Consider the following 24022-nt stretch of genomic DNA (forward strand, 5'->3'; position numbering starts at 1 on the left):
CGGAAAAACACTTTTATGTAGCACGTATTGAGAGAAAAATGTATTTTTTCATGTTTTTCATGTTGCTCTAGAATTTTCTCATTGACGTTTTTCATCTAATCATAATAATTGAGAAGTTCATTAATTAATTAAGACAAATTATGTCATTAAGCGAAATGCAAAAGATAATCTCAGTATCTCCAAGCGACGGCTAATGTCATTACCTTGGTTCTGTCCAGCTACGTGGCATTTGCAAATTTGTAAATCTTGGTGTATGATAGTTGGGACACCCTTTATATGGAAGTGGCTGCAGTTAGAAAATGTTCGCATACGAACGTACTCCGAGCGCGATGTACGATCCCAGCATGACGGACGACATGCTGGCGAAGCCCGACGTCAGGAAGCAGTGGAGCTCGGCTTTGGTGACGTGCGGGAGGTACGGGTGCAGCATCAGCGTCGACTGCTCCTGCGTTGTTGCAATGCATACGGCGGTACGCGTGGGCGTGATCAATGTGCCTAAGAATGTACTGTATAGACATCAAAACCATATTTTAGGGCAGACGAGACGCAGCCATTCGTAGTGCGTGTAACTGCCGACATTCGTCAATACGATGTGGGCTATCCGCCCCCGTCTTATACGCTCCGCGTTGAATCAGTGGCTATGGCGTTCTGCGCCTGAACACCATCTTGATTGTTCGTTTCCCGGTCGGTGCAGCTGCTGCATGAAGGTGGAGTGCAAAAACTCTCGTCTATCATGCTTTTTTTTTTAGTGTAATTGAGAGAACTCTAAGTGATCTAAGAAATCTAAGTGGTCAAGACTGATCCATCTAAGAACTCAAAGTGGTAAAGACTGATCCTGAGACATGTGTTACGGTGTCTCTCATACCGCTTGTGTTGCTCTGAGACAGTTAATGTCAATGATCATCGACATTCTTCCTTTAGAGCGGTCGTATTTGAAAGTTCAGAAATTGCACTCATTATTTTAGACACGCCGAAAATTTTCAACGCAATTTGTATGTCGGTCGGGGCCCAAGTAGCCGGGCCAACATTCGGGCTGGTTGCAAACAATTCATCTTTCACTTCTACTACTACAATATGTATACGATATTCTGTGTAAATTTTATTTCTAGTTCCTGTTTTCAATGCGATTAGATCCTGCAAATTTGTCAATTTAAGCGAATTGCGTGTCATTTTCCCACGGGAGGTATCGTTGGACAGGCCCGTGACCTAACGCTGATCTCTGTTCAAGTTACTCAAGTTACAGGGAATGAGAGCTTCTGCCTAAAAGCAGCTTTTTTTCACTCACTCCTCACTGCATGTATGGTGCATAAAACAAACTTTCCGTCTACTTGAACACCGCACTGAAGATGCAGGACAAGAAGAAAAAAATGTGGTTGATCCCTCTTATATAGGAATCGGTATAGAACACGAAAGTGAAACGTGTCTTCACAGAAGTAGTGTAATGTTTATTGCACATTGATATATAATGTCTATTGGTGTTTTGTGGCTAAAGCGCCCTTAGGCGTTGATGCACCCACGCTGACGCCTGGTGGCACGTCTCCTCCATCACGACTACCAACGTCGATGACCATGAGCAACCGTCGTGCATATGGAAGCTGCACTACGCTGCACACGCTAGCACAACGCGAAGGACGAAGCACGTAACTGACACACTAATACAACGCGCAAGACAAAGCACGTAACTGAATCGTCACCGAGTCAAATCAGCGCGTACAGCGCGTCGTAATTGCAGCCTCCGCGATCAACTTCAGAAACATTTTCAGAGCTAATTGCGGAGGCCACGCTCCGCTGTGCTGAGTACGGTGAACGCCACCTAGGTGGCGTTGGTAGTGCTTCTTGATGCCAGCGTCCCTTCGAATGCTGGCATCGAGGCGTCGTAGTGCTGAGACCACCGAAGCGTTCACTGTCGGTGCGCGTTAGTGTCATAATGCAGTACTTCTCTTTTCTGCTCGTAGGCGGCGGCACCGCCCCGAGCAAGAGCGCGGGTACACGGAGGAGTGTTAGATATATAAGGCGCGTCTGTGTAGCTCTCTGCAAATGCGTTTGTGGCGCAATGGGTTAAACGCTCAGCGATCTATCGTCGCGGACCGAGAGGTCGTGGGTTCGATTTCCAAATTTTCCATGTTTGTGGAACTTTTTCTTCTGGTTTCTTTCTTTGTATTATGTTCGTGTACATTGTAAGCTGACGTATTTCCGTGACGGAAATACGTCAGTGAAGTCTTGGTGGACCCCGGCATGAAACACTTTCGTGTTAAAATGACACATGGCGGCATTCACAACTAATGTATACTTGAAAGTGAACATTCGTATGCAACCCTGCATGCAAGGCTCACGTGGCAGAAGAACCTAGTTGTGATGGAAAGCTGTGCACTAAAGAAAATCGAAAATCAAATCTGTCTCTCCTGCACAGGGCACTGCTCGTGTCAAAGGTGCAGCACCCGAAGCGCAGGCGTACGAGAGATCCGGCCCGCCGTAGAGCATTCACTGGTCCTGCTTCCTCTGGTACAAAGAAAAATATCGCTTCCAAAAATAACTCTGAGAACACAGATGGTAAAACAGTTGTTCTATTGTTATTGCAGAAAATTTATTAGCACCAGAACTTCAGATACTTTGATATATTTTTTTTTTGTTTATGCTGAAAGAAGCAGCTTTTCTTTATGATTTTAAGAGAATTTGTCCATATAGAGCAAAGTTAAACAATGTCATGAATTCTGTAATCAAAATGAATTTTGTCAGTTTCGTTACTATCCTCAATTAACATTTTGTGTGCAGCTTCACCGCCTAGGAATCTGTCTGCGTCGAGGCAGACAGATCACACGTGCGCGAGCCAATTAGTATTCATTTCTGAATCGATACAGCTGTCTCTCGGGCCAGTAATGCGACTCAGAGCATGACCCTATGTTGGAGACGGAGTTAATACTTGGATATGTAGGGCAGCACCAGGTGTCTGGTCGCTTCTCGTACGCTTTATATATAGCGTGATTATCTGTGCTTGTGTGGTCTGTTAAAGCGCATCGCAGGATTTTACTCCTTTGCATTCCCAGAAAGCTTCAGTCATGAAGGGAGCAATTGCTACTCGAAAGAAGTGCATTATGTAGATCAATTTTTTTCTGTAAGATGACGGGAGAAGCCAAAAGAATGTTTACAATCTACGAAAAAGTGAGAAACCAAAAACAGAAGAAAACAAAAAAGATGCCACTCTTTTTTTTCTTGCTCCCTCTCCCCCTTCTTCCCTCTTGGTGACGTCATTTCTGTACACTATAGCGCCCACACACCCTCAGCTGTAGCTGCGTCCATGATACAGCCTGCCCAACTCCTTGTGTTCTTGTTCTCAAAAAAAATACAGTGTAGTGGACGTCGGCTGTAAACTTAATAGAAGTAGAGGTTGTGGCTGTGCAAGCCACCGTTAGTCGGTGCACTGGTATACTCCATCTTCTTGCTTTGGGAACTAGCCACAGACGAAGTATTACATCCACTATTGCCACTGTGGGTGGCCGGCAGTTCCCTGCTGCTGAAGACTTAATGGATGTAGACAGAAAAGCAAGTTTATTAAAACAGAAAGAAAAGATAGACGCGCGCTTTGAAAATCGCAGGATCAGCTCTAATAAAAGTTCCAGAAGTGCTGCAATGTCTGCAGCAGTTCAGTTGTTGATTAAATATAATTCAGCGCTACGCACTAGAAATTTTCTGGCAAATGCGTCGCGTCTTGTGACAGAGCAAAACGGCATGGTACTGACGTGGCCCTTCACGAGATGTTACCAGCAAAAAGATGGCAGCATTCCAGCGAGTAGCAGCGAACGTCGTCATGATCGCTAGACCACTGACGAGAAAGTTCGGAGGACGCTTAGCTTAATACAAACCTCAAGGTTGTTGAATACTGATCTCTTTTAACTTTGGTTACTACAACCACAGTACCGACACACTACAGTACCGGCTCTAGTCATACCTTGTGGTGGCATGCACATGTAAATACTGCAAGCACTTGCCTATTAGACATGGCGTCCTCGTGTATATGCAATGTTTTCTATTGTGAACTCTTAGCAAATGAGTCAATGCATTGATCGCTGAGGAAGTTTTTGTATTTAAGGGTAAGTAAAGGAAAATAATAATTTGAGTCAATTGGATGGATACCTTATATGCCTGGAAACCTATCATCATTTTCTGGGGGCTGATATATAACATTGTTGCGGAATGGCCTGCTGCCGCTCCTTAATTTCGATCACCCGAGTCAAAATTGAGCCCTCACGTAATCTCCTCGTCACCACCTCTGCCGCTAACTACGAATCAATCATTCCTCTCTGAACTGGCGTTGGTGGCGTTCCTCGAACCGACCGCCTCCGGCCTCGGCTTCGTCTCCGGCGCTAGCGGGCGGTGCCAGCTGCCCAGTGCCCTGACGTCACACCACGTGTCACACAAGAGAGGTACCATACTCTCCGACAGGTGGCGCCACTATGATTTTCAATTCTAGCCTGTTCTCGGTTAGAAAAGCTGTTCCCGCAAGAGTGACGAATTGGTTATTACAGAAGCTTAATTTTCAACCTAGCTCGACTTAATACTTTCGTTTAGAGACCCCTTAACACAGTTACGAGCTGTATGTGGTGACGTTATTTTTGGGTAGCGGTCTAGGGCACTGACCGGATCTTGGCTGCGGTAGCTGACTTGCCTAGAGCGGTTAGCGCTCCACCACTTAATATTATTAATGCAAGTTCTACTAAATGCGAAGCATTTATTGGCGAACATTTGCCACTTTGACAGTAGCTATCTATCTAGCCGCCAACGCCTTGGTGCTCTCATGGTCGTTTCGTTAACTTGGTATGTACCAAAATTGGCATAGTATGACAAGAGTGTATGAAAAACATAAATGATAGGTGATCACATGAATATCATGACATCTGTGTCATGCAGATCATGAAACAGCCGCCTACGTCTTGGTGCTCTCATGGTCGTTTCGTTAACTTGGTATGTACCAAAATTAGCATAGTATGACAAGAGTGTACGATGAACATAATTGGTAGGACATGACATGAATGTCATGATATGCGTTCATGTAGGTCATGAAACAGCTCTTGGTCGTTTCGTTAACTTGGTATGTACCAAAATGGGCATAATAGGACAAGAGTATGCCGAACATAAATGATAGGTCATGACATGAATATAATGACTGTGTGTCATGTAGATCATGAAACTGCCACCTAAGGCTTGGTGCTCTCATGGTCGTTTCGTTAACTTGGTAGGCTCCCCGCACACTGCTTCGCATAACATCGATTCCCACAGGGCGTGGGATCTGTCGACAGTTATTAAAAGAGCACTAAAGCGAAAAATTATTTGAGCTCCTATAGTAATGTACCCTCCTGCAATATCGGCAAATTCACTCTCACCGTGAGAAGAAGCGTGCTAAGTGAGAAAATACGCAAGAACGGAAAACTGATGGCAACGCCGCCTTGAAGTTTCCGAACCAGCCCATCGTGATGCCGTGGATCTCTTAATTGACGGCTTCTACTAAGACCTATAGCTAATTTTTATGGGCAAACAAGGACTACATTGTACTTTAGAGCAAAAGACTCAACTTAGCAAAGTTTACCCAGCGACAACGACCCAAATACGAATGCACAGTTCTAAATTAATGACGTCATGCTAACGTACCGACACTGTTTCAGGGGAAAATTCAACAAATTGAGGTCTTAGCATATTTTTTTTCTGATAATAGTCAGCCTATATATTAGCATGAGAGTTTTGTGATTATACTTTATTAGTCTAGACTGATTTAGCGTTACTTAGTGTCTCTTCAAAGCTGACTCACCAGTGACCCATCCTTTCCTTCGCCCAGCCTCTGTATCAGTGGCAATGCTAACGATGGCCCATTTATAGATGAGTTAAATTTGAAGTCCTAATTACCGGTCCGAGTATCAGGTTCCCAGCCGCGCATATGGACTCGCAGGCAGTGGAGCCAACCACTTGGTTCAGGAATCCGCCCAGCCGAGAGACGATGGCTTGCATGATGCCCCAGTAGTAGAGCACGTTCACGCAGAAGCCCACGTAGAAGATCACCGGCATCGCCTGCGAGCCGTTCACAGAGGCACACTTTCACGCTGGCTGCTGAACAAACTGAACTCTACTACACAAAACAAAAACCGAGACACAGCAAAATTTTAACGTTGGGGCCAATCCACGACAAATTATTGAAAGACCACGTGTAGTATATATATATATATATATATATATATATATATCAAATCGTGACTGGGAGCTTAACAATATCGTTGAAAAGGAAAAGTGTACACTCGCTGCATTCTACCGGCGCTAACATGTGAGGCCGAAACTTGGAGCTTAACAAAGAAGCTAGAGAACTTAAGGACCGAATAAAGAGCGATGGAATGAAAAATGTTAGGCCTAAGGCTAAGAGACAGGAATAGAGCGATGTGGATCAGAGAGCAAACGGGGATAGCCGATATTTTAGTTGACATTAAGAGGACAACATGGAGCTGGGCAGGCCATGTAATGCGTGGGATAGATAACCGGTGCACCGTTAGAGTTACAGAATGGATACCAAGAGAAGAGAAGCACAGTCTAGGACGGCAGAAAACTAGGTGGGGGGATGAAGGTCGGAAATTTTCAGGCGCAAGTTGGAATCAGATAGCGCAAGAGAGGGGTGGGTAATTGGAGATCGCAGGGAGAGGCCTTTGTCCTGCAGTGGACATAAATATAGGCTGCTATATATATATATATATATATATATATATATATATATATATATCATCAGCCTATATTACATACCTTAGTGAGATCTACGATTTATCTCCATTTGAAGAGAGAAAGTGTGACATTAGTCAAGAGAAAACAGGCCAACCTGGACGCAGTAAGGGTAAAAGCAGACCAAATCAGGCTGGTGCTCGCAAACAAATATGCAGCTTTAGAACAGGAAGGTGCAGAAAACATAGAGGTAATGAATGAAACCGTAACTATAGGCTGATCTCAGAAGCAGCACTTTAAGAGGGAGGTAAGGCACCAAGGCAACCAGTAAGTAAGCTCTCCCACGTAACAAAGGACCTAATAAAGAAAGGGCAAAACATGAAAGTGTCAAACTCGAGAGATCAAATAGAATTCGCTGAACTATCAAAACTGATCAAGAGAAAAGTACGGGATATTCGAAATTATAACGTGGGAAAGATTGAGGAAGCCGTAAAATATGGACGCAGCATTAAATCAGTAAGAAGAAAGCTTGGCATAGGACAAGGCAATATGTATGCACTGAAAGATAAGCATGGTAATATCATCAGCAATTTCGATGACATAGTAAAAGCAGCGGAAGAATTCTATACTGACCTGTACAGTGCTCAAGACAGCCAAGCTACTTTCATTCGAAATAGTCATGAACCGGATACAGAATCTCGTTCTATAACTAGCGATGAAGTTAGAAGGGCTTTGAAAAACACTACCAGGGGAAAAGCTGCTGGAGAAGATGGAATAACAGTCGATTTAATCAAAGATGGAGGACATATCATGCTTGAAAAGCTTGCGGCCCTTTATACGCAATGCCTTACGACTTGAAGTGTACCAGAAACCTGGAAGAACGCCCACATTCTACTCATCAATAAGAAGGAAGACGTTAAAAAATTGAAGATTTATAGACCCATTAGTTTACTTTCAGTATTGTATAAAATATTCACCAAGATAGTTTCCAATAGAATCATGGCAACACTTGACTTCAGCCAACCAAGACAACAGGCTGGCTTCAGGAAGGGATATTCTACGATCGATCATATCCATGTCATAAATTAGGTAATAGAGATATCTGCGGAGTACAATCAACCTCTCTATATGGCTTTCATATATTATGAAAAATCATTTCATTCAGTAAAGATACCAGCAGTCATAGAGGCATTCCGTAATCAAGGAGTACAGGATCCATACGTGAATATCTTGGCAAATATCTACAAGTATTGCACAGCAACCTTGGTTCTCCACAAGAAAAGTAGAAAGATACCTATCCAGAAAGCGGTCAGGCAAGGAGAGACCATCTCTCCAGTGCTATTCACTGCATGCTTAGAAAAAGTATTCAAGCTTTTAGACTGAGAAAGCTTGGGAGTGATGATCAACAGCGAATATCTTAGCAACCTTCGGTTTGCAGATGATATTGTCCTATTCAGCAACAATGGGGACGAATTACAGCAAATGATTGAGGACCTTAACCGAGAAGGTGTAAGAGTTGGGTTGAAGATTAATATGCAGAAGACAAACATAATGTTCAATAGCCAGGCAAGGGAACAAGAATTCAGGATCGCCAGTCAGCCTCTAGAGTCTATAGACCTTTTCACAAACCGACGTTTGAGCAGCGCCATTTGCCGACACGGGCGACGTCTAGCGTCAGAACAGGTTATGCCGCCATTTTGGACTGCGCGCCTTGCGAGAGCAGGCCATGTGAACAGACCGGCCGCACTTCGGTTGTGTGATCTTCGCCGCGCATTATTTCGATTGTTTTCTTCCGCTTCGCTTGTCTTGTGCCGCTTGACTTGTTACATGGTTCACGTGCTCGCGTGAGCGCTCAGTGTAGTGTGCCATGGCAACAGCAAGCCCAGCCAGTGGATGTGGTGTTTCGTCGTCGGTAGCGGCGGCAGCCGCGTCTGCTTCATCGAGACCTGGCGTGCTAATCAGCGATATATTTCATTGTTATTGCTGGGCACGCATGACCGTATCGTCGATTGAATCTGATCCCCATTACGTTTCGCGGTTGAGGGTTGCCTCGTTTAGCGAAAGCAGGCGCGTACGTAGCTGTCGGGCAATGCTTAGAACCAGGCGCCGCCGGCCCGACGACGCGTGTCAGTGGTCGGTAGATATGCGGTGGTTACTCCATACGCTTGCGACGCAACTGAACAGCTCAATCATGCAAAATTTATTGGATCTGGTGCGGTGCAGGGTGCTTATAACCAAATGTCAAAGTATAAGCGTGGCGATCGAGCAGCGCGGTACCTGCAGCGAAACGACGCGCGACAGTGATCACAGATGCCAGCGCAACTGATACAGCCCAGGTGCTAGATTTTTATTTTTAGTATTTATTTATTTATACTTACTGTCAATCCCAATAGGGATTATAACAGGACTTGTTATAAAGATATGTTTGTTTACCTATTTTTTTACGTTTGTTTACCTTCAATGGCTTTTCTTTCGAAGTTCTGAATTTGGAACAAGCTTCGCTCACGGTGAACCTTAACGTAGATCGTGCGCGAAGTTTGTATTGAAGATATCGCGTACGGCAAGAATTGTTCGTGTGCGCTATCTCTGAAGCGAAATAACCCAATAATATATTGCAGCGTTAGGGCCATCTTTGCTCCTTCTGTTGTTTCACTTACACCGTCTCACTGTGCTATGTTCATAATAAAGTAATGTCGAGTCTTAACAATTGTCGAATAAATACATGTGCATATGACTGTAAACCACTACTGACCGTGAGTGAAAAGCGCTTAGTGGTCAGCGAAGCGGTCACTGCACGCACGTAAGTATTTCACTTGATCGACTGTGCGAATAATTTATTTTTTTCCTTACTGTTATTCTTGAAAGTATGATGCTATTGTCCGCGCGTACCCATGCGAATACCGTTTTTTACGTTCTTACTTGCGCGGGGTCCTTTAGCGCGTTTCTACGCCACACACAGTTAGCGCATTACGGTTCCCGAACTCTAGCACTGGAGCTAGGCCGCGCTGATGAGGTTGACACGTTCGTTTTTGCATTCTCTTGCTACCCAAGCACATAGACAACGCTCAAAGATGGGTGAGCTCGATGCAGCATCCCACTGTTGAAATTAATTATCTTTATGGGCAGGGCCGCGCAGGGTGCGTGTGAACGCAGAGACAATGTTTTGGTGGACACAGGGTCTGCATACATCTTCCATAGGACACGATTTTTCCAGATCGTTGCGAAGTGTATTTACCGACTAGTTCTCTCGCAGAGTGCTTCAATTTGTGTTATACCGGTGTCACACGGTCATTTTGATAGCGATCGAGACCGATCTGGATCAGAATGTTCGACCGCGATTGGCTCCCTTCCGCAGATTGAGCAAAGAAGCCAATCGCGACCAAGAAATTCGACCCATATCGGGCTCGATCACGATCAAAAGAGCGCCATGTGACCCCCGTATTAGGCACTGGTATGAAGTCGTGTTTGAAAGAATAACAAATGTAGCCTCTGCCACTTCATGCGAGAAAATATTGCATCGAACAGCTGACAATTCTCGCAACCTATTGGGAAATGTGCCGAAAAGAGTTTACCAATATGCGTTATTTTACTGATGTGTGCATTGGTTCACATTAGACTGAAATGCCAAGTCCTCAGGTGATGCAGGAAACCGGCGAAGCGTGAACATACCAGATAGCGGCAGTGGTCTCGCGGAGTGCTGTGTTGTTGATACACTTATTCCCCAAAATTGTTAATTTCCGCTTGTTGTTTGTGCACCCATAAACTGCACAGTGCTGGCCTGTAGCCTTTTGATGAGTATATATGCCATTATTTTCGAGCGTAAGTCATTCGTGACAAAAATAAACGGAAACATCGAAGGAAAGCTACCACTCTGCAATGCAAGCGCAAGGCAAGCTCACAGTCCAGACCGAACAGGCAACACTGACACATACTCTCCACGCCAGACCGTCGGAAGCGCCCTTGTGAAAACGTCTATAAAGGAGAACGTTTATCTAGGTCAATTACTCACAGGGGACCCTTATCACGAGAAAGAAATTTACAGAATAATAAAATTGGTATGGAGTGCATACGGCAGGCATTGCCAAATCCTGACTGGGAGCTTACCACTGTCATTGAAAAGATAAGTGTGCAATCATTGCATTCTACCGGTGCTAACATATGGGGCAGAAACTTGCAGGTTAACAAAGAAGCTCAAAAACAAGTTAAGGATCGCACAAAGAGCGATGGAACGAAAAATGTTAGACCTAACGTTAAACGACAGGAAGAGAGTGGTGTGGATCAGAGAACAAATGGGAACAGTCGATATTCTAGTTGACATTAAGCGCAAGAAATGGAGCTGGGCCGGCCATGTAATGCGTAGGATGGATAACCGGTGGACCATTAGAGTTACAGCATTGATAGCAAGAGAGGGGAAGCGCAGTCGAGGACGGCAGAAAACTAGGTGAGGTGATGAAGTTAGGAAATTGGCAGGTGCAAGTTGGAATCAGCTAGCGCAAGACAGCGTGGACATAAATATAGGCTGATAATATATATAATGAAGGATAGAGAGTACGAAGTACGTTGGATTTGCACATTATATTTTGCTAACGTTCGGCTGGTAGACCAGCCTTCGTCAAATATCGGTCATCGGCCTCTTGTGCTAACCTTTTTCCGCTGCAGCTGTACACTGCAGCATAAGAGGCATACAGACGGGAACACGGCGCTATGGGCCTTTTGCGCTATACGGTGTGCATGATGCCATCCTAGCTCATCAGACGCTCCTTGTTAACTAGTCTAATGAGTCTTGCTTCCAAAGCATTAGATGTTTACTCCTTACATCGCTTATTTTTTTAAAGTTAATAGGTATGCGTCTTAATTGTTCGAATTAAGTCGGACACCAATGAGTATCGCGTGTCTAACGAGTGAACAACAAGTAAACAACGAGCTAACAACATCCGCGACAATCGATATACCTCGAACAGCTTCGATGCATTGACGTGACCTCAGATCCTGTGTTGAATGCGCTTTTACAACGAACAGCCGCTAATTCTGCATTCAGCGCAAAACCCCGGGTAGTCGCTCCGCAAGAGGAAACCACCCTCCTCGCCACTCGCCATCCTCTTTGCACTGACGCCACCCGAGGATGGCTGACGATATAGCAGACGGTCAGGGCGCTACATAGCTGGGACCGCTTTGTGGCTCCGCACTTCCATAAACTTTCTTTCAGGGCCACGTAAATCTTCAACACACAACCATAAATATCATCACACATATGCGAAAATTTATTCACCTATCTGTCATTAGCCATGAGAGGCTGCAGCATAAATCTGTTGTTTTACAGCGAAGCCGTATACCTCTACCAGCCAAGGAAATTTTCGTGTCGTTGGCATAATCAATAACGCCAGGCTGAAACTTGGAATACAAACAGCATATCTCCTTTGAAATCAGGCATACAGCATACAGCTCAGCACTCGTTTCCAAAAGAAAAACCACAAAACAAGCGTCAAAACTACATGACGGATGATAAGGCGCGTGTAAACAATGGGAACACCCTCCTACGCGTTCCGGTAAAGATTAGGTTTGCAGCTGCTTCGAAAGGGGTTGACGTCACTTAAAACCCTCGTGAAACCAGTGTCCCTGGTTGCACTCTTTTTAGAGCCACGTGCGTGAATTCAAGTGACGTCACAATGGGTAATCGTTGTGGGTGTCGTTTACGGCGTTCCTTCTCCCGCGTGTGTTTGCCGGTAAAGATAGCGTTTGCCTAACCTACTCGGAGTGGAAAAGTACTCAACAGCATAGAAATCACGTAGTGACGTCACCACGGTCTAGCAACTCATTCAGTCCATTCCAGGCTACCATGGGGAGACCACGGAAAGTAAAGATGCCCGAAGAACTGTGTGAATATAATGTTGTGAGGTAATAAAGGATGTGGTTAAGTACATTTCACTTGTATCTGGTTTCACTCTTTGTAGAGACACGTGTGTGAATTCAAGTGACGTCACAATGTGTTATCGCTGTGGGTGTCGTTTACAGCTTCGCTGTCCAACCACCTTCACAGCGTGGTTTGGAGCCACAGTTTTTCTACGCACCCTCTTCCACACGTGTGCTCTCTTTCTCCGAGCGAAATATCAGTATGTCCCACTGAACTTGTCCCATCATGTGTGTTTTTTTTCTTTGGTTTTTTTTTATACACAAAAGAACACGTCCCAATTATATTAGACAACAACACGTCGTGTACGAAACCCCAATTGAGGGATTTGCCCACGATTGCGACGAAACGGACCATCGCGCGACCTGATTGCTCGTCCTAGTCGCTTGATCACTCGGATAGGCCATCGTAGCTCGGTCCTCAAATTCCGGAATTCGTCGCTCGTAGCACGGAAGTACTTCGAATGCTTAGCCCTGTTGGATGAGTACCGCTTTCTCTCTATATAGCCTACGTCTTCTCCTCGGTCGGCACAGCTGGGTGTTTAAACCCTAGACGAAATAGTTCTCAAAGTGTTGTTCTTTCCGTCGGTTGTATGCACGGTTGAAATCTGGCGAAAAGTTTTCGATTCGGTGTCCCTGTAAGCGCTGACATGAGAAGACTGCGCGCGGTTAGCTGTGCAAGGCACGGCGTTTTGGCGGACATGTATACGGCAGCTCGATCACAGAAATCGCGCTGTTTGAGCAATGGGCGCAAAGAAGGGGCTCGACTGTCGCTAGTATAGTTACCGCACTCACGAGAAAAACTCCAGCCGAAAGTGCGAACTCGCCGTAACGGCAACGTTTACCACCAAAAGCAGGCGTCGAAGCCCTTGTATTCTTGGTTTCACGGGCAAGTGACAGATTTCAGCGACCATGATCTCTGTCGCGTCGCTTGCTGTCATCGCGCGAGAAATTAGTCAAATACTTAATCCTTAAACCTTTCAATAGTTACTGCATCTGCTCGGTGTGGTGAGTGTTCGTGAGTGCTTCGCTTTATAGGTTTCACGGTATACGTATTCGCTCTGCGAAGGTCTGTTTATGATCGAACCTACCAGGCGCGGTATAGTTGCGTTTTCAGCGGAGGATCTGCTCTTCGAGAAAAGTCGAATGCATGTCTTACGCTGAACGCCAGTATGGGCAGGAGCGTGGAGGTGTCGTTCCGTCCGTTATCGGGCAGCAGAATGCCACCTCCGGGCACGGACAGGTTCGCACCGGCGGCCAGGTACCCGAAGAAAAATTGGCTCCCTCCGGACGCGTGCTTTAAGAAACGCCTGATGTGCTGCGACACGCACACGACCAGGGTCCGGCCCGCCGACCAGCGCAGCATCAGCGCCGCCGCCACGTACTGGAGCACCAGAGCGCGCGCCAGCACCAGCCACGGGACCTGCACGGACGTGCAGACTCGTCGGCACGATAGATGGTTTTGCCGGACGCAGCGTGGCCAGACGCGAGCGTAGAGGATTGCCGGACGCCAGACAGACAGAAACGTACTGTTGCCGCATAAGTGTATGAAAGTGTATTAACATGAAAAAGTTGTCGCAGTTTCACCTGAAAGGCGAAGCATCAATTGCGATAGCAAATTTGTAGATAGCTATACGGAGTAATGATATTAGCTTTATCAGCTGTATAAACTTGGACATGCAGCAGCACCGGCAACACGCAGAACTGTTGTCGACGCCGTCGGCGTTTTGCCCGCGTTCGCTCAAAATGCGTGCGGCGTTGGTGACTGTTGCCGGAGCCTCTGATATAAATAGGCACTTGGTGCCGCAGCTAAACGTCACCTCCCTCACGGTCTCTCGCGCGTCGGAAGAAGGCGCGTTTGCTCTACGTATATGGTGATTGTAAAGGAGGAAAGAGACGCCTACTTCTGCAGCCCTTAAGGGAGCACGGCGCAGAACGCGCGTTTGTTCTCCGCCGTGCGTTCACTCCCCATGAAAGCGCGCGCCCCTCGCGCCCTTTCACTCGCACATACAGCGTTCGGCGCGCGGCGACGATTTCATCTCTATGGACGTCATACGGAACCACACGGCGACGGCGACGGCGACGACGACGGCGACGACGACGGCGACGCCGACGGCAGAAATCTGCTTTTGAGTGTCCATATAATTGCTATCGCAATAAAAAAAAACTTGGAGGACGCTTAAGTTTCGCCTTTATGAGTGGAACGCGATAACATTCAAAGATCCCTAAATACTTGTCATGCTTCCCGGCAACTGCAGTTTTCTTTTTTCTCCACCTTCGCCTCTGCGCGCCGCTGCAATTTTACGCTGCCAAGGAGGTGAGTGCCATCTGGATGGTGTTTCTGCAAGTAACCTACCCGAACGCGCCACTGTAAAAAGGGGTTTGCGTTTGTGTTTCCTCGTAAGAGAATTATGTTTTCTCGTATATTCAAATTACTATCCGACGCTATCATGCCTGTAAGTTGTAGTTAAGTCGTACTTTGCTATTTTTCTGACGTATTTTACTTTGTGAAATTCAATTAGTTCACCAGCGCCATTGCGCCACGCGGAGGGCCTGCCTGGTCGGAGTGGTTCGGGATGATTTTCTCTGCCGCCGACGCCGGCGCGCGTACGCCGACACCAACGCCGGATTTTCTGCGACACGGGGCCCTTAACGCTCTCGCGTTAAAATTGTGGTGTTATAAGTAAGGAGCATAAGTGAACCTTTTTCCCCCTTGCTTTGCATTGTTAAAGGGGTTGAGACACCAAACTTTGAAGGTATAAAAGGCCTGCTGTAGGCTTCCTCTGTATGAAAGGACACTCACCATGAAGTGTTGGACAAAGCAAACGTTTAAAATATATTTTAATTCGCTTCCAAAGAGTGCCTAAATGCTCGTTCTCGCGATCGAGACCCATCGCTAGTGCGATTAACATCGACGTCACTGTGTTGGAAGTGTAACACGTTTTAGTGACGTCATACCACATTAGAGTGACGTACAATGAGCGGTGACCCACAGCACGGGGCAAGCTGCAGAGTGCAGTATAAGCTGCATCGTACGCAGACGCTGTCGGAATCGGAGCTGCCGCAGCTAGCGATGGCAACTGTCGGCGTGGGTTTGTTTGCCTGCGCTGGTACAAAACGTGTCTGCGATAGCAGACGATGCAGCAGTGCGTGCGTCACAGCCTTGTGGGCCCACGTGACCAAGCTTCCTAGCCAGTGACGTCACTGTCCAACTCGGCGCCGAGAAACCGAAACCGAAAATGGTGTACATAAATAATGCGATATTAAATTATTTACCAAGAATATATGAACCTTCCAGCGTGTATCATGCTTTCTGGAGCAATAAAAAACGTTTGAAACAAACAACGCGCAAGCCAGAAATTTGATGTCTCAACCCCTTTAAGGGGGCTCGCATCCGAATGATGCTGAGTGTGAAATATTGTCTCATATGTATCGAACATATGTAAATCGTTCTACGCCTGCATTTCTTTGTTCGGCTGGCTCGAATCCTCTCAAAGAGAATTATTTTCTACTTTTTGTTCAGGCTCTTTCCATTTTGTACTGTGAACAATGAATGGTAAGTAAATTCATTTGTCATGTGATTTTGCCATCCGCGGTTAGTTTGCAGTAACCTTACAATACGTTCTCCCACAAGGGCCATATACAACCACGGAAAAAATCAAGGATCGCTGTTTCAGTGCATTTCGGATATGTCCAATACCTGGTACGCAACCCATGGGATAATTATTCCTTCCTTATAACCCATTTAAGGCACCTTCCTGTGGTGTTAAGTTCCGCATTAACCCAAAGACTCAAATTAGCGATGCAGTGGCGAAAACATAAGTAGCGCTAGTTTAGACGAGAATGACAAGAAAATACACACATAAGGAAGGCGCCGATTCCAGCTGGCTATATTTAGCTTTTGTAACCGCAGCTGGAGGCCATTAGTTACCGAAATTCCGATGCGCATGTGTCGAACGCGTGAGAAATCTTTAAAAAGCGATAGATTTCTTCTATTTAATTATTAGTATATTGTAAAATGTATTTACGTTGCTTTGACTATAAGCGCTATTATCACCATGCACGTAATATATATCGCAGTTTATTTTAGCGGTGTGTCTCTCGAAACTATATAGTATTATATACATTTAGGATTTCTATCAGAATTACGCGTTTTAAGCACTGGCTGTAACTTCAGTTCGGCCATTAGTCACTGTTGTCATAAACTTAACGTTTTCATCGGCTATTCATTCCGCATATAGTAAGGTTTAGCTTGTCCGGTAATCAGGTAAACGCAGATAACCAATTGCATTCTACTTCGCTACTGGTGGAAATGTTCGGCAGCAACACGATTACGTCACTGCCGAAAATTTACACCAGCAGCAAAGTGGAAGGCAATTGGTTACTGCAATATATTAGCTGGTTTTGTCTGTTTGATCTCTGTCCCACCAGGTGGCAGCACCACACAGGCCGCTTACGTTTATGCCTCCGCCCCAACGCCCGGTCTGCCTGCGTTTACCCGATTACCGGACAAGCAAAACCTCTCTACTATTGTTGCAGTAAAACGTTATGCCTCCACATCTCTGCTAAACTGTGTTTTTTTTTTCTACACATGCGTTAGTTTGCGTATAGAACGCGCAGCGCGTTCGTAGCTCGACACACACACGCTGTGGTGCGCAGTGAGCAGTAACACGCACGGTTTTCCGGCTGCTGGAGAGTGCGTAGTTGATGGCGAGCAGCACCAGGATGCCACCCAGGGAGGTCAGCCGGGACAGGTGGTCGCGGGCGTCGTACACCAGTAGGCTGACGCCGACCACCAGGATGGACAGCCACACCTTGGGCATCCTGCGCACGCGACCGTAAGCACGAGGGTCAAGCAATGCTAGTGCTCGATCGACACCGAGCTTTTATAGGTATAACCTCCTAAGACACCGTGTACAATACGTTGCACATTGCCTTCCACATTTTTTATAACTTCACTCGGAAATGATTGCGCAAAATATTCATTCTGGGTATCAAGTAGGGCGCATGCATAACTGTAAAGAAGTAAAGACTCATATTCTTGTCATCCGCTTTCGAGGAATTGATATAGACCTCTGTGCCGTCCCAGACGGTCGAAAGCCACCTTGAGGTGTGTTTCCAAATCACTAAGATTGCGTGAAAATACCGGACGTGCCAGCAACATGGCAATGTACTACACATAGTTCCATCTTCATCTCTGCGTTTAAGCAATGAAATGCAGTTTTTACCATGGCAAACATGAGGAAATGAGGATATATGTCCACGTACATGGAGACACAGGTTTTGGCAACTAACCGTGGTACTTAAATTTAAAAATTATTTTTCAAGTTCGTGACGTAACAGTAGACAACAGAAACCACCTTGAAGAGCAATTGAATCATGTAGTTGTGTGCGGGTATCAGGAGGACAAAGCAGCAAAATGGGATTTCAAAAAAAAAAGAAGCTGTGGTTTTACGTGCCAGAATCATGATCTGATTATGAGGCACACCGTAGTGGGGAACTCTGGATTAATTCTGACCAGCTGTCCACCCAGTGCACGGTACACGAGCGGTCTTTTTTTTTTTTTTTTGCATTTCCCCTCTATCGGAATCTGACGGCTGCTGGGCTCGGACCTGCAATTTGGAGCTTAACAGCGCCGGGCCATTAGCCACTCGATCGGCTATCACTGCGTTTCAAGATGAGATGGTCAGTAGGTATGGTTGCTCGATACTCATCATCGAAGGACTTGGAAAGCGCTACAGCTGGTGCATAAAAACACCCCCCAAAAAAGGGGGAACACAGATCGAAAGACGGGACAGCACTTAATTCTCAAATGAATATTTACTTTATAATAGCCACAAGCTATAATAGTTACCATTATGTATATAGTTCCACATTATAGAAAAATAGTTTTCAAATACGTTCGACTTGTGGCAATAACGACACATTCCGTTTTGAGAGAAGCGCTATGCGGTCTTTGCTTGCGTATGGTTGCATATGGTTGGTTTTGCACGCATTAGTGGTTGCGTCGTCTAAACCATTAATTTACGACTTAAAGCATACAGAAGGAACACACATTTACCACGCGGTTATCTTGGTTGTGCAAGAGTACAGATGGCTAAACACCGTAGCTCTCATAATTGTGTATTGTGACAGCTTTTTTTTTTACATCTTATAGTTATGGTTAGCTAGGAAACTCTATATAGAGCCAAAGAAGAGTTACGTATAGATCGATACCGCAAACGCTGACTGTATGTTGAGAGTGCTGCTGCCTGCAAGATTTCACTTGCACAATCTCGCATAAGGTGTTTTGTCGTACTTGAGCACTTAGTGGTGGGCCTTTGCACTAAGTCACCGTCGCATGGTGGGGAGAGAGAGTCGGAGCTGCGTACAGCTCCGACATTACTAGAACACTGCTTTGCAGTGTTCCTACTACTAGGAACACTGCGAAGGAACACTAGGAACACTACTTCTAGTAATCCTACTAGAACACTGCTTCGCAGTGTTCTAGTAGGATTACTAGATTACAACGTTACTATAACACTGCGTTGGTGCTTCGTACGCGCTGGTAGGCGGCTGCGGGATAAAAAAAATCCGGCAGAGCCCCCCCCCCCCCCTCACAATGGCTGTAGACAATAACGCGATTAGCACTCAAGCGATGTAGTGATACACATCATATGGCTAAGGACATTTTTATTTAGAATCTGTAAGGGGACAGATATGCGAGGAGTGCTCACCGCTTTAATATACTGAGGTGCCACCACGGACCGCAGCTGCTATACGTGCGAACGCCACCGAGAAAGCTACACTAAATGCGGCCTCCTAACCACAGCCATCTTTGTCCCACTTGCACTGTAAAATTGGAATTCGGCATTGACTTCAAATAAACTACAGCGCGGTTGCAAAGGCTTCATTTTCTGACGTAAAACTTTAATTTTCATTGTCAGCTATAAGAGCATGGGTTGTTCCTTTTATCAGTCCGGCATGTTTTCTCTTTTTTTCCCGCAAGCTAGAGCCACGTTTCTGGGGCTAGATAGCAGACAGTCGCAGCAGCAAGCCAACATGGGCGAAGTAGGCTAAGAATAGTAACTGCATTAAAGGGATATGGACACAAAAGTTGCCGGGTGGTTTTTTGCGTCGCAATAAAAGTTGAACTGTTGAAAATGACGAATACAACAAGCTGGTTAGAAAAAAAGAACGAGAAACATCTTTTTTTGCGATTTTCGGTTGCACCTTGCCTCCAAGCGGCCGCCGGCAGAAGCTGAAATTTGACGTCATAACACCCACCCGCGCGCGCGCGCGCGGCCAAGGTCGGCCACAGGCCATCGCAGAATTTCCGGAAGCGTCGGTGACGTGCAGCGTTTGTTTAACCCCTTTCGGCAATCTTCGCACGTAGTCCGTCAGAAACATTATCCCCGTCGGTGCTCACGCAGGTGGTGCGTCTTACATGCGCCTTCCCGCGGTCATCTTTATGTATTGACGCATTCGTCGCGGCGGAAGGAAATGCCCATACATTGCTGTTATAACAGCATCGTTGTCGTGACACGCCGTCGCACACGTTTCCCAGAGACGAGAAGGTGCGTAAACTTTAGATACCTGCCTGTCAGTCCATCACGCCCAGCCTGGAGACCTCTAAAAATGACTTATTTGCACGGACCACTTCGTCGACGATGATTGTGTGACCAGCCCGGCTGTGCTGAAAAGACTCGGCATGCCGCTCAAAAGCCAACGCCTAAAGCCTGACGCTGTGCCATCGGTCTTCTCACGAAAACGCAAGGCAGAAATGATTCAGAGGCGCGTTTGAAAAGAAGAAGCGAAAAGATGTCGGTACTGTTTTCGTTCACTTGCAGCCTTCTTGAGCAGTGTGAGGGCGAGGCTGGGCGAGATCCCCGAGGCTGGGTATGAAGGCAGTAATGTCTTTAAAAATGTTGGCAAAGCATAGTAAAACAATACAATGCTAACGAGCACTGAGCGCGACTCACGAGATCAGTCCTACATGACAGTGGGGCAAACACACACACAGCTCTGCTTCCCCACAGGCTAAAAGCAGGAAAAACATGGGGTGAATGCCAGACAGGTGCTGCCATCTGTCGGGCGGCTGGCGAAGTGGACGTGAGAGTCTCGGAGGTACTGATACCTCACAACAGTTGCTGACGCCGACGGCATCAACTACTATTAAGTCACCCACGCAGTCCTGAAGTAACCCGCAGCTGCCTCGCCTGCGTGTGCTCTTGAAAAAGCAAGTTTACAGAGGAAATATCCAATAATTCTTGCACAAGTGTCTGGTCCAGAGCGAAATATTCGCGTTACGGTTCGCGAAAACCTGACCGCCACTTCCACGGCGGCCTGCTCTTCTTAGTCGCTTGACGCGGAAGGCTCAGGCTCGTAACCGTAAGCGGTAATATTTCTTGCCAAGTTGGAGACGTGTACTCATCGCTGGTAGAGGCACCAGAGCTCGAATCCATATTCGCGATAGCGGCGTCGGCACGCTTCGAATGACCGCGGCCGGCCAGCTGGTTATCCGACGAGGGTGTCAGGACGTCACGCCTTCCAACTCCCGCGGGTCGGGCGGTGGGGCGCGCGCTCACAAAAACGCCAAAAATAAAGCCACCGGCTCAAAAATCAGCTAAGTGACTACTTTTCGGAGTAATCACACACTGAGTATTCATTTTCAGCATTTTCGTAAAATTTTCAGACTTTGTGTCCGTATCCCTTTAAGGCAAATGCCGCAAGATGCGTGTAACAAGGCTAATATGTTCACTGAGTTGGAATGCGAGAGGAAAACGCATAAAACATAGATTCACTGAGAGGTAACGCGTAACGTCCCGCGATACTTCATGTACGGGAACTTCAAAATGCTTAAGAATTTTTTTTCTTCACTCTTGTGTCAAATAAAACTGTCATGCAGTACTATATACTGCCCGCTCGAAAGGTTAGTACGAAATCGCCATACGTGCAATCTTCTTTTAGTGCAATAGTCACTCCAGCTCTACCGACTGCCCCGTTTCAATGTATAACGTCTACCCGCCGCGGTAGCTTATAGTGGCTATGTCCTTGCGCTGCTAATCTCGAGGTCGCGGATTAGACCCGGCTGTGGTGGCAGCATTTTGAAGGAGGCGAAAAGCAAAAAATTATCGTTTACTTAAATTTCATCACCATCATCATCAGCCTATATTGATGTCCGCTGCAGGACGAATGCCTCTCCCTGCGACCTCCAATTACCCTTGTCTTGCGCTAGCTGATTCCGACTTGCGCCTGCAAATTTCCCACCTTCATCCCCCCACCTAGTTCTCTACCATCCTCGACTGCGCTTCCCTTCTCTTTGTACCCATTCTGTGACTCTAGTGGTCCACCGGTTATCCATCCTACGCATTAAATTTAGGTGCATGTCAAAGAACCCCGGGTGGCCAAAACTTAATCCGGAGTCCCCTACCACGACGTGTCTCATAACGAGATCGTGTGGCTTTGGCACGTAAAAGCCCAGCATTTACTTTAGTGCGACGTCATCACTTGTCCTGGTACCGCGGGGCTGTGTCTGTACCTCTCGCGGTAGCGCAACGCGTCCGCCGAGGCCATGATGGTGGTCGCGTAGCGCTTCAGCAGCAGCCGGCCGGCCGCGAACAGGAGCACCAGGAGCGTGGCCAGGGCCAGCAGCCACACGGGATGGCACATGTCGGGACCCTCGGCCCAGTGGCGGGCGATGGCGAACAGCAGGAACGCGTGGTAGAGCACGACGCACGCCACGGCGGTGTACAGCCGGCTCTTGGCACTCTGCATTAGCAGCGCCAATGGGGCCAGCCTGGTCGGAGACATGGACGAGAAGCCTTCCTCGGCAATCGCCGTGTCCATCTCGACTCCGGTGACGCCATGGCCGCCGCCGCCGCCGCCGCCGCTGGGACCCACGCCGTCGGCGCGCTGCGAGGATAAAGGACAGCTTATACGCGTCACGCTTTTTGCAGCTGATGAGTTACGAGATTACTGCCTGCACGATTTAAGTGGCTAAACACCAGGGTACTGCACAGACAGAAGTAACCGGCCTTTTGACGACGCAAGCTTTTCGAGGGATAACTTCCTGCGATGGGCTTCCTCTTCAGCGAAATGAAACTCCAGGTATACACAGGTTGGCCGTGAGAGTTCTGAGAGTTAAGGTTGCTGTAATCACATACGTAAACGTGGTGGCCACATGAATCACCAATCAGCGTATCGGTGGCTAGTTTCGGTTGTCTGTATGCATGCGTGCGTGCGTGTCTCTTACGTAAATAGCGGGCGAACAGGCCCTGTCATTTTTTCGGTGGGACGTTTCTTGTTCATTGGTCGCTTTCTCGTTCATGCATGGCACGTTTGACAGCACTGCGATCGTGGTGCGCGAACGCAGTCACGTCATTTTTTTCTACCAGAAATCCTAGAAATCTCTTCAACTTTATCTTGAAGTGTGTGTTTTTTTTTTTGTTGTTGTTGTTTTCATTTTAATATTTCTGAAATTAATAAAGTAGTGAATATTTGGAACTAATCAGATTGCAAAGAAAGTGCTTTGCTCTGCGGAGTCGTGAGCAACATTCGCGTATTCCTAAAGTGCAACTATACATTTTGAAGCTTGGCCGAAATTAGATAGGACACCATGTGTATGCAGAATTACCACAATCGGTTCTTCTGAGCATGGAGGGGGTCGACAACCTTCAATCATGTACGCACCGAGTATATAGCCAAAGCGTTATACCCGTGAAGGTGTGCGGACTTAGTTATGCTATTTTATTAGCTTATCGGTCTCATTTTTTTTTTGAATTGTTGCCTGTAAGCTTCTAATATCTTTAAAGAGAGGCCTTCTGCGAATTTTGGTATCGGTAGCAATATATCTGCCTTTGAGCTGTGAAAACAACTATGATCCCTGAAAAGAAGGATTGCACTAACATTCATATGGTAGAACACGTGCCTGCTAAGTGAGGGTAGACTGCATGCCTGGCCAACGCAGTAACCATACTTAACGGACCTTATACTTTCCAAATAAATTTACAAGATGAGTATTCAAGACACTTGCACGTGTAATAAGCCTAGACAAATAAATACATAGCACTTTATTGCATAAATATTGTTCTCTTGCTTGACTTCACACATCTTGACTTCACAGATTAGAAGTCACGGATATGTGAGTATGTTGAGTTCTTGCGATCAAAATATATGTCGAAAATTGCAGTTTGTGGTGACAGCCTGTCTCTCGGTACCCTCTTCCGATGCCCTTCCACTTTTCACACTTGGGAAAAAGTGAAGAAGCAAAGCACATGTTCTTTCGCTCTCTGATTTTCTAGGCTTCTTCAAAACCATAACAAAAATGGTTCATAATGATTGACGGCTTCAGAAGTGAAATTGCGCTTCGCCGTGTTTATGCGGACTTTCTTCAGTTCACCGCTACGCCCAACATGCCGCTAAATTGTCACATCATGGTGAGCCG

General features: G+C 46.4%; 1 protein-coding gene across 1 annotated transcript in view; it reads right to left on the minus strand.

The window, feature by feature from the left end:
* Window positions 1–319: 319 nt before the first annotated feature.
* Window positions 320–24022, minus strand: part of LOC119435056 (sodium/nucleoside cotransporter 2) — a gene marked incomplete at its 3' end in the record, with an annotated part of 35115 nt that continues 11412 nt past the window's right edge. Inside the window, exons 2-6 of the mRNA XM_037702026.1 lie at window positions 22118–22491; window positions 17274–17421; window positions 13757–14020; window positions 5896–6057; window positions 320–445 (exon numbers count right to left, since the gene is read on the minus strand). Coding sequence (XP_037557954.1) covers window positions 320–445; window positions 5896–6057; window positions 13757–14020; window positions 17274–17421; window positions 22118–22491 — 1074 coding nt within the window. The remainder of the gene's footprint in view (window positions 446–5895; window positions 6058–13756; window positions 14021–17273; window positions 17422–22117; window positions 22492–24022) is intronic.

The sequence above is a fragment of the Dermacentor silvarum genome, unplaced genomic scaffold, assembly GCF_013339745.2.
Source record: "Dermacentor silvarum isolate Dsil-2018 unplaced genomic scaffold, BIME_Dsil_1.4 Seq405, whole genome shotgun sequence".
In the NCBI taxonomy this organism is placed as follows: Eukaryota; Metazoa; Arthropoda; class Arachnida; order Ixodida; family Ixodidae; genus Dermacentor; species Dermacentor silvarum.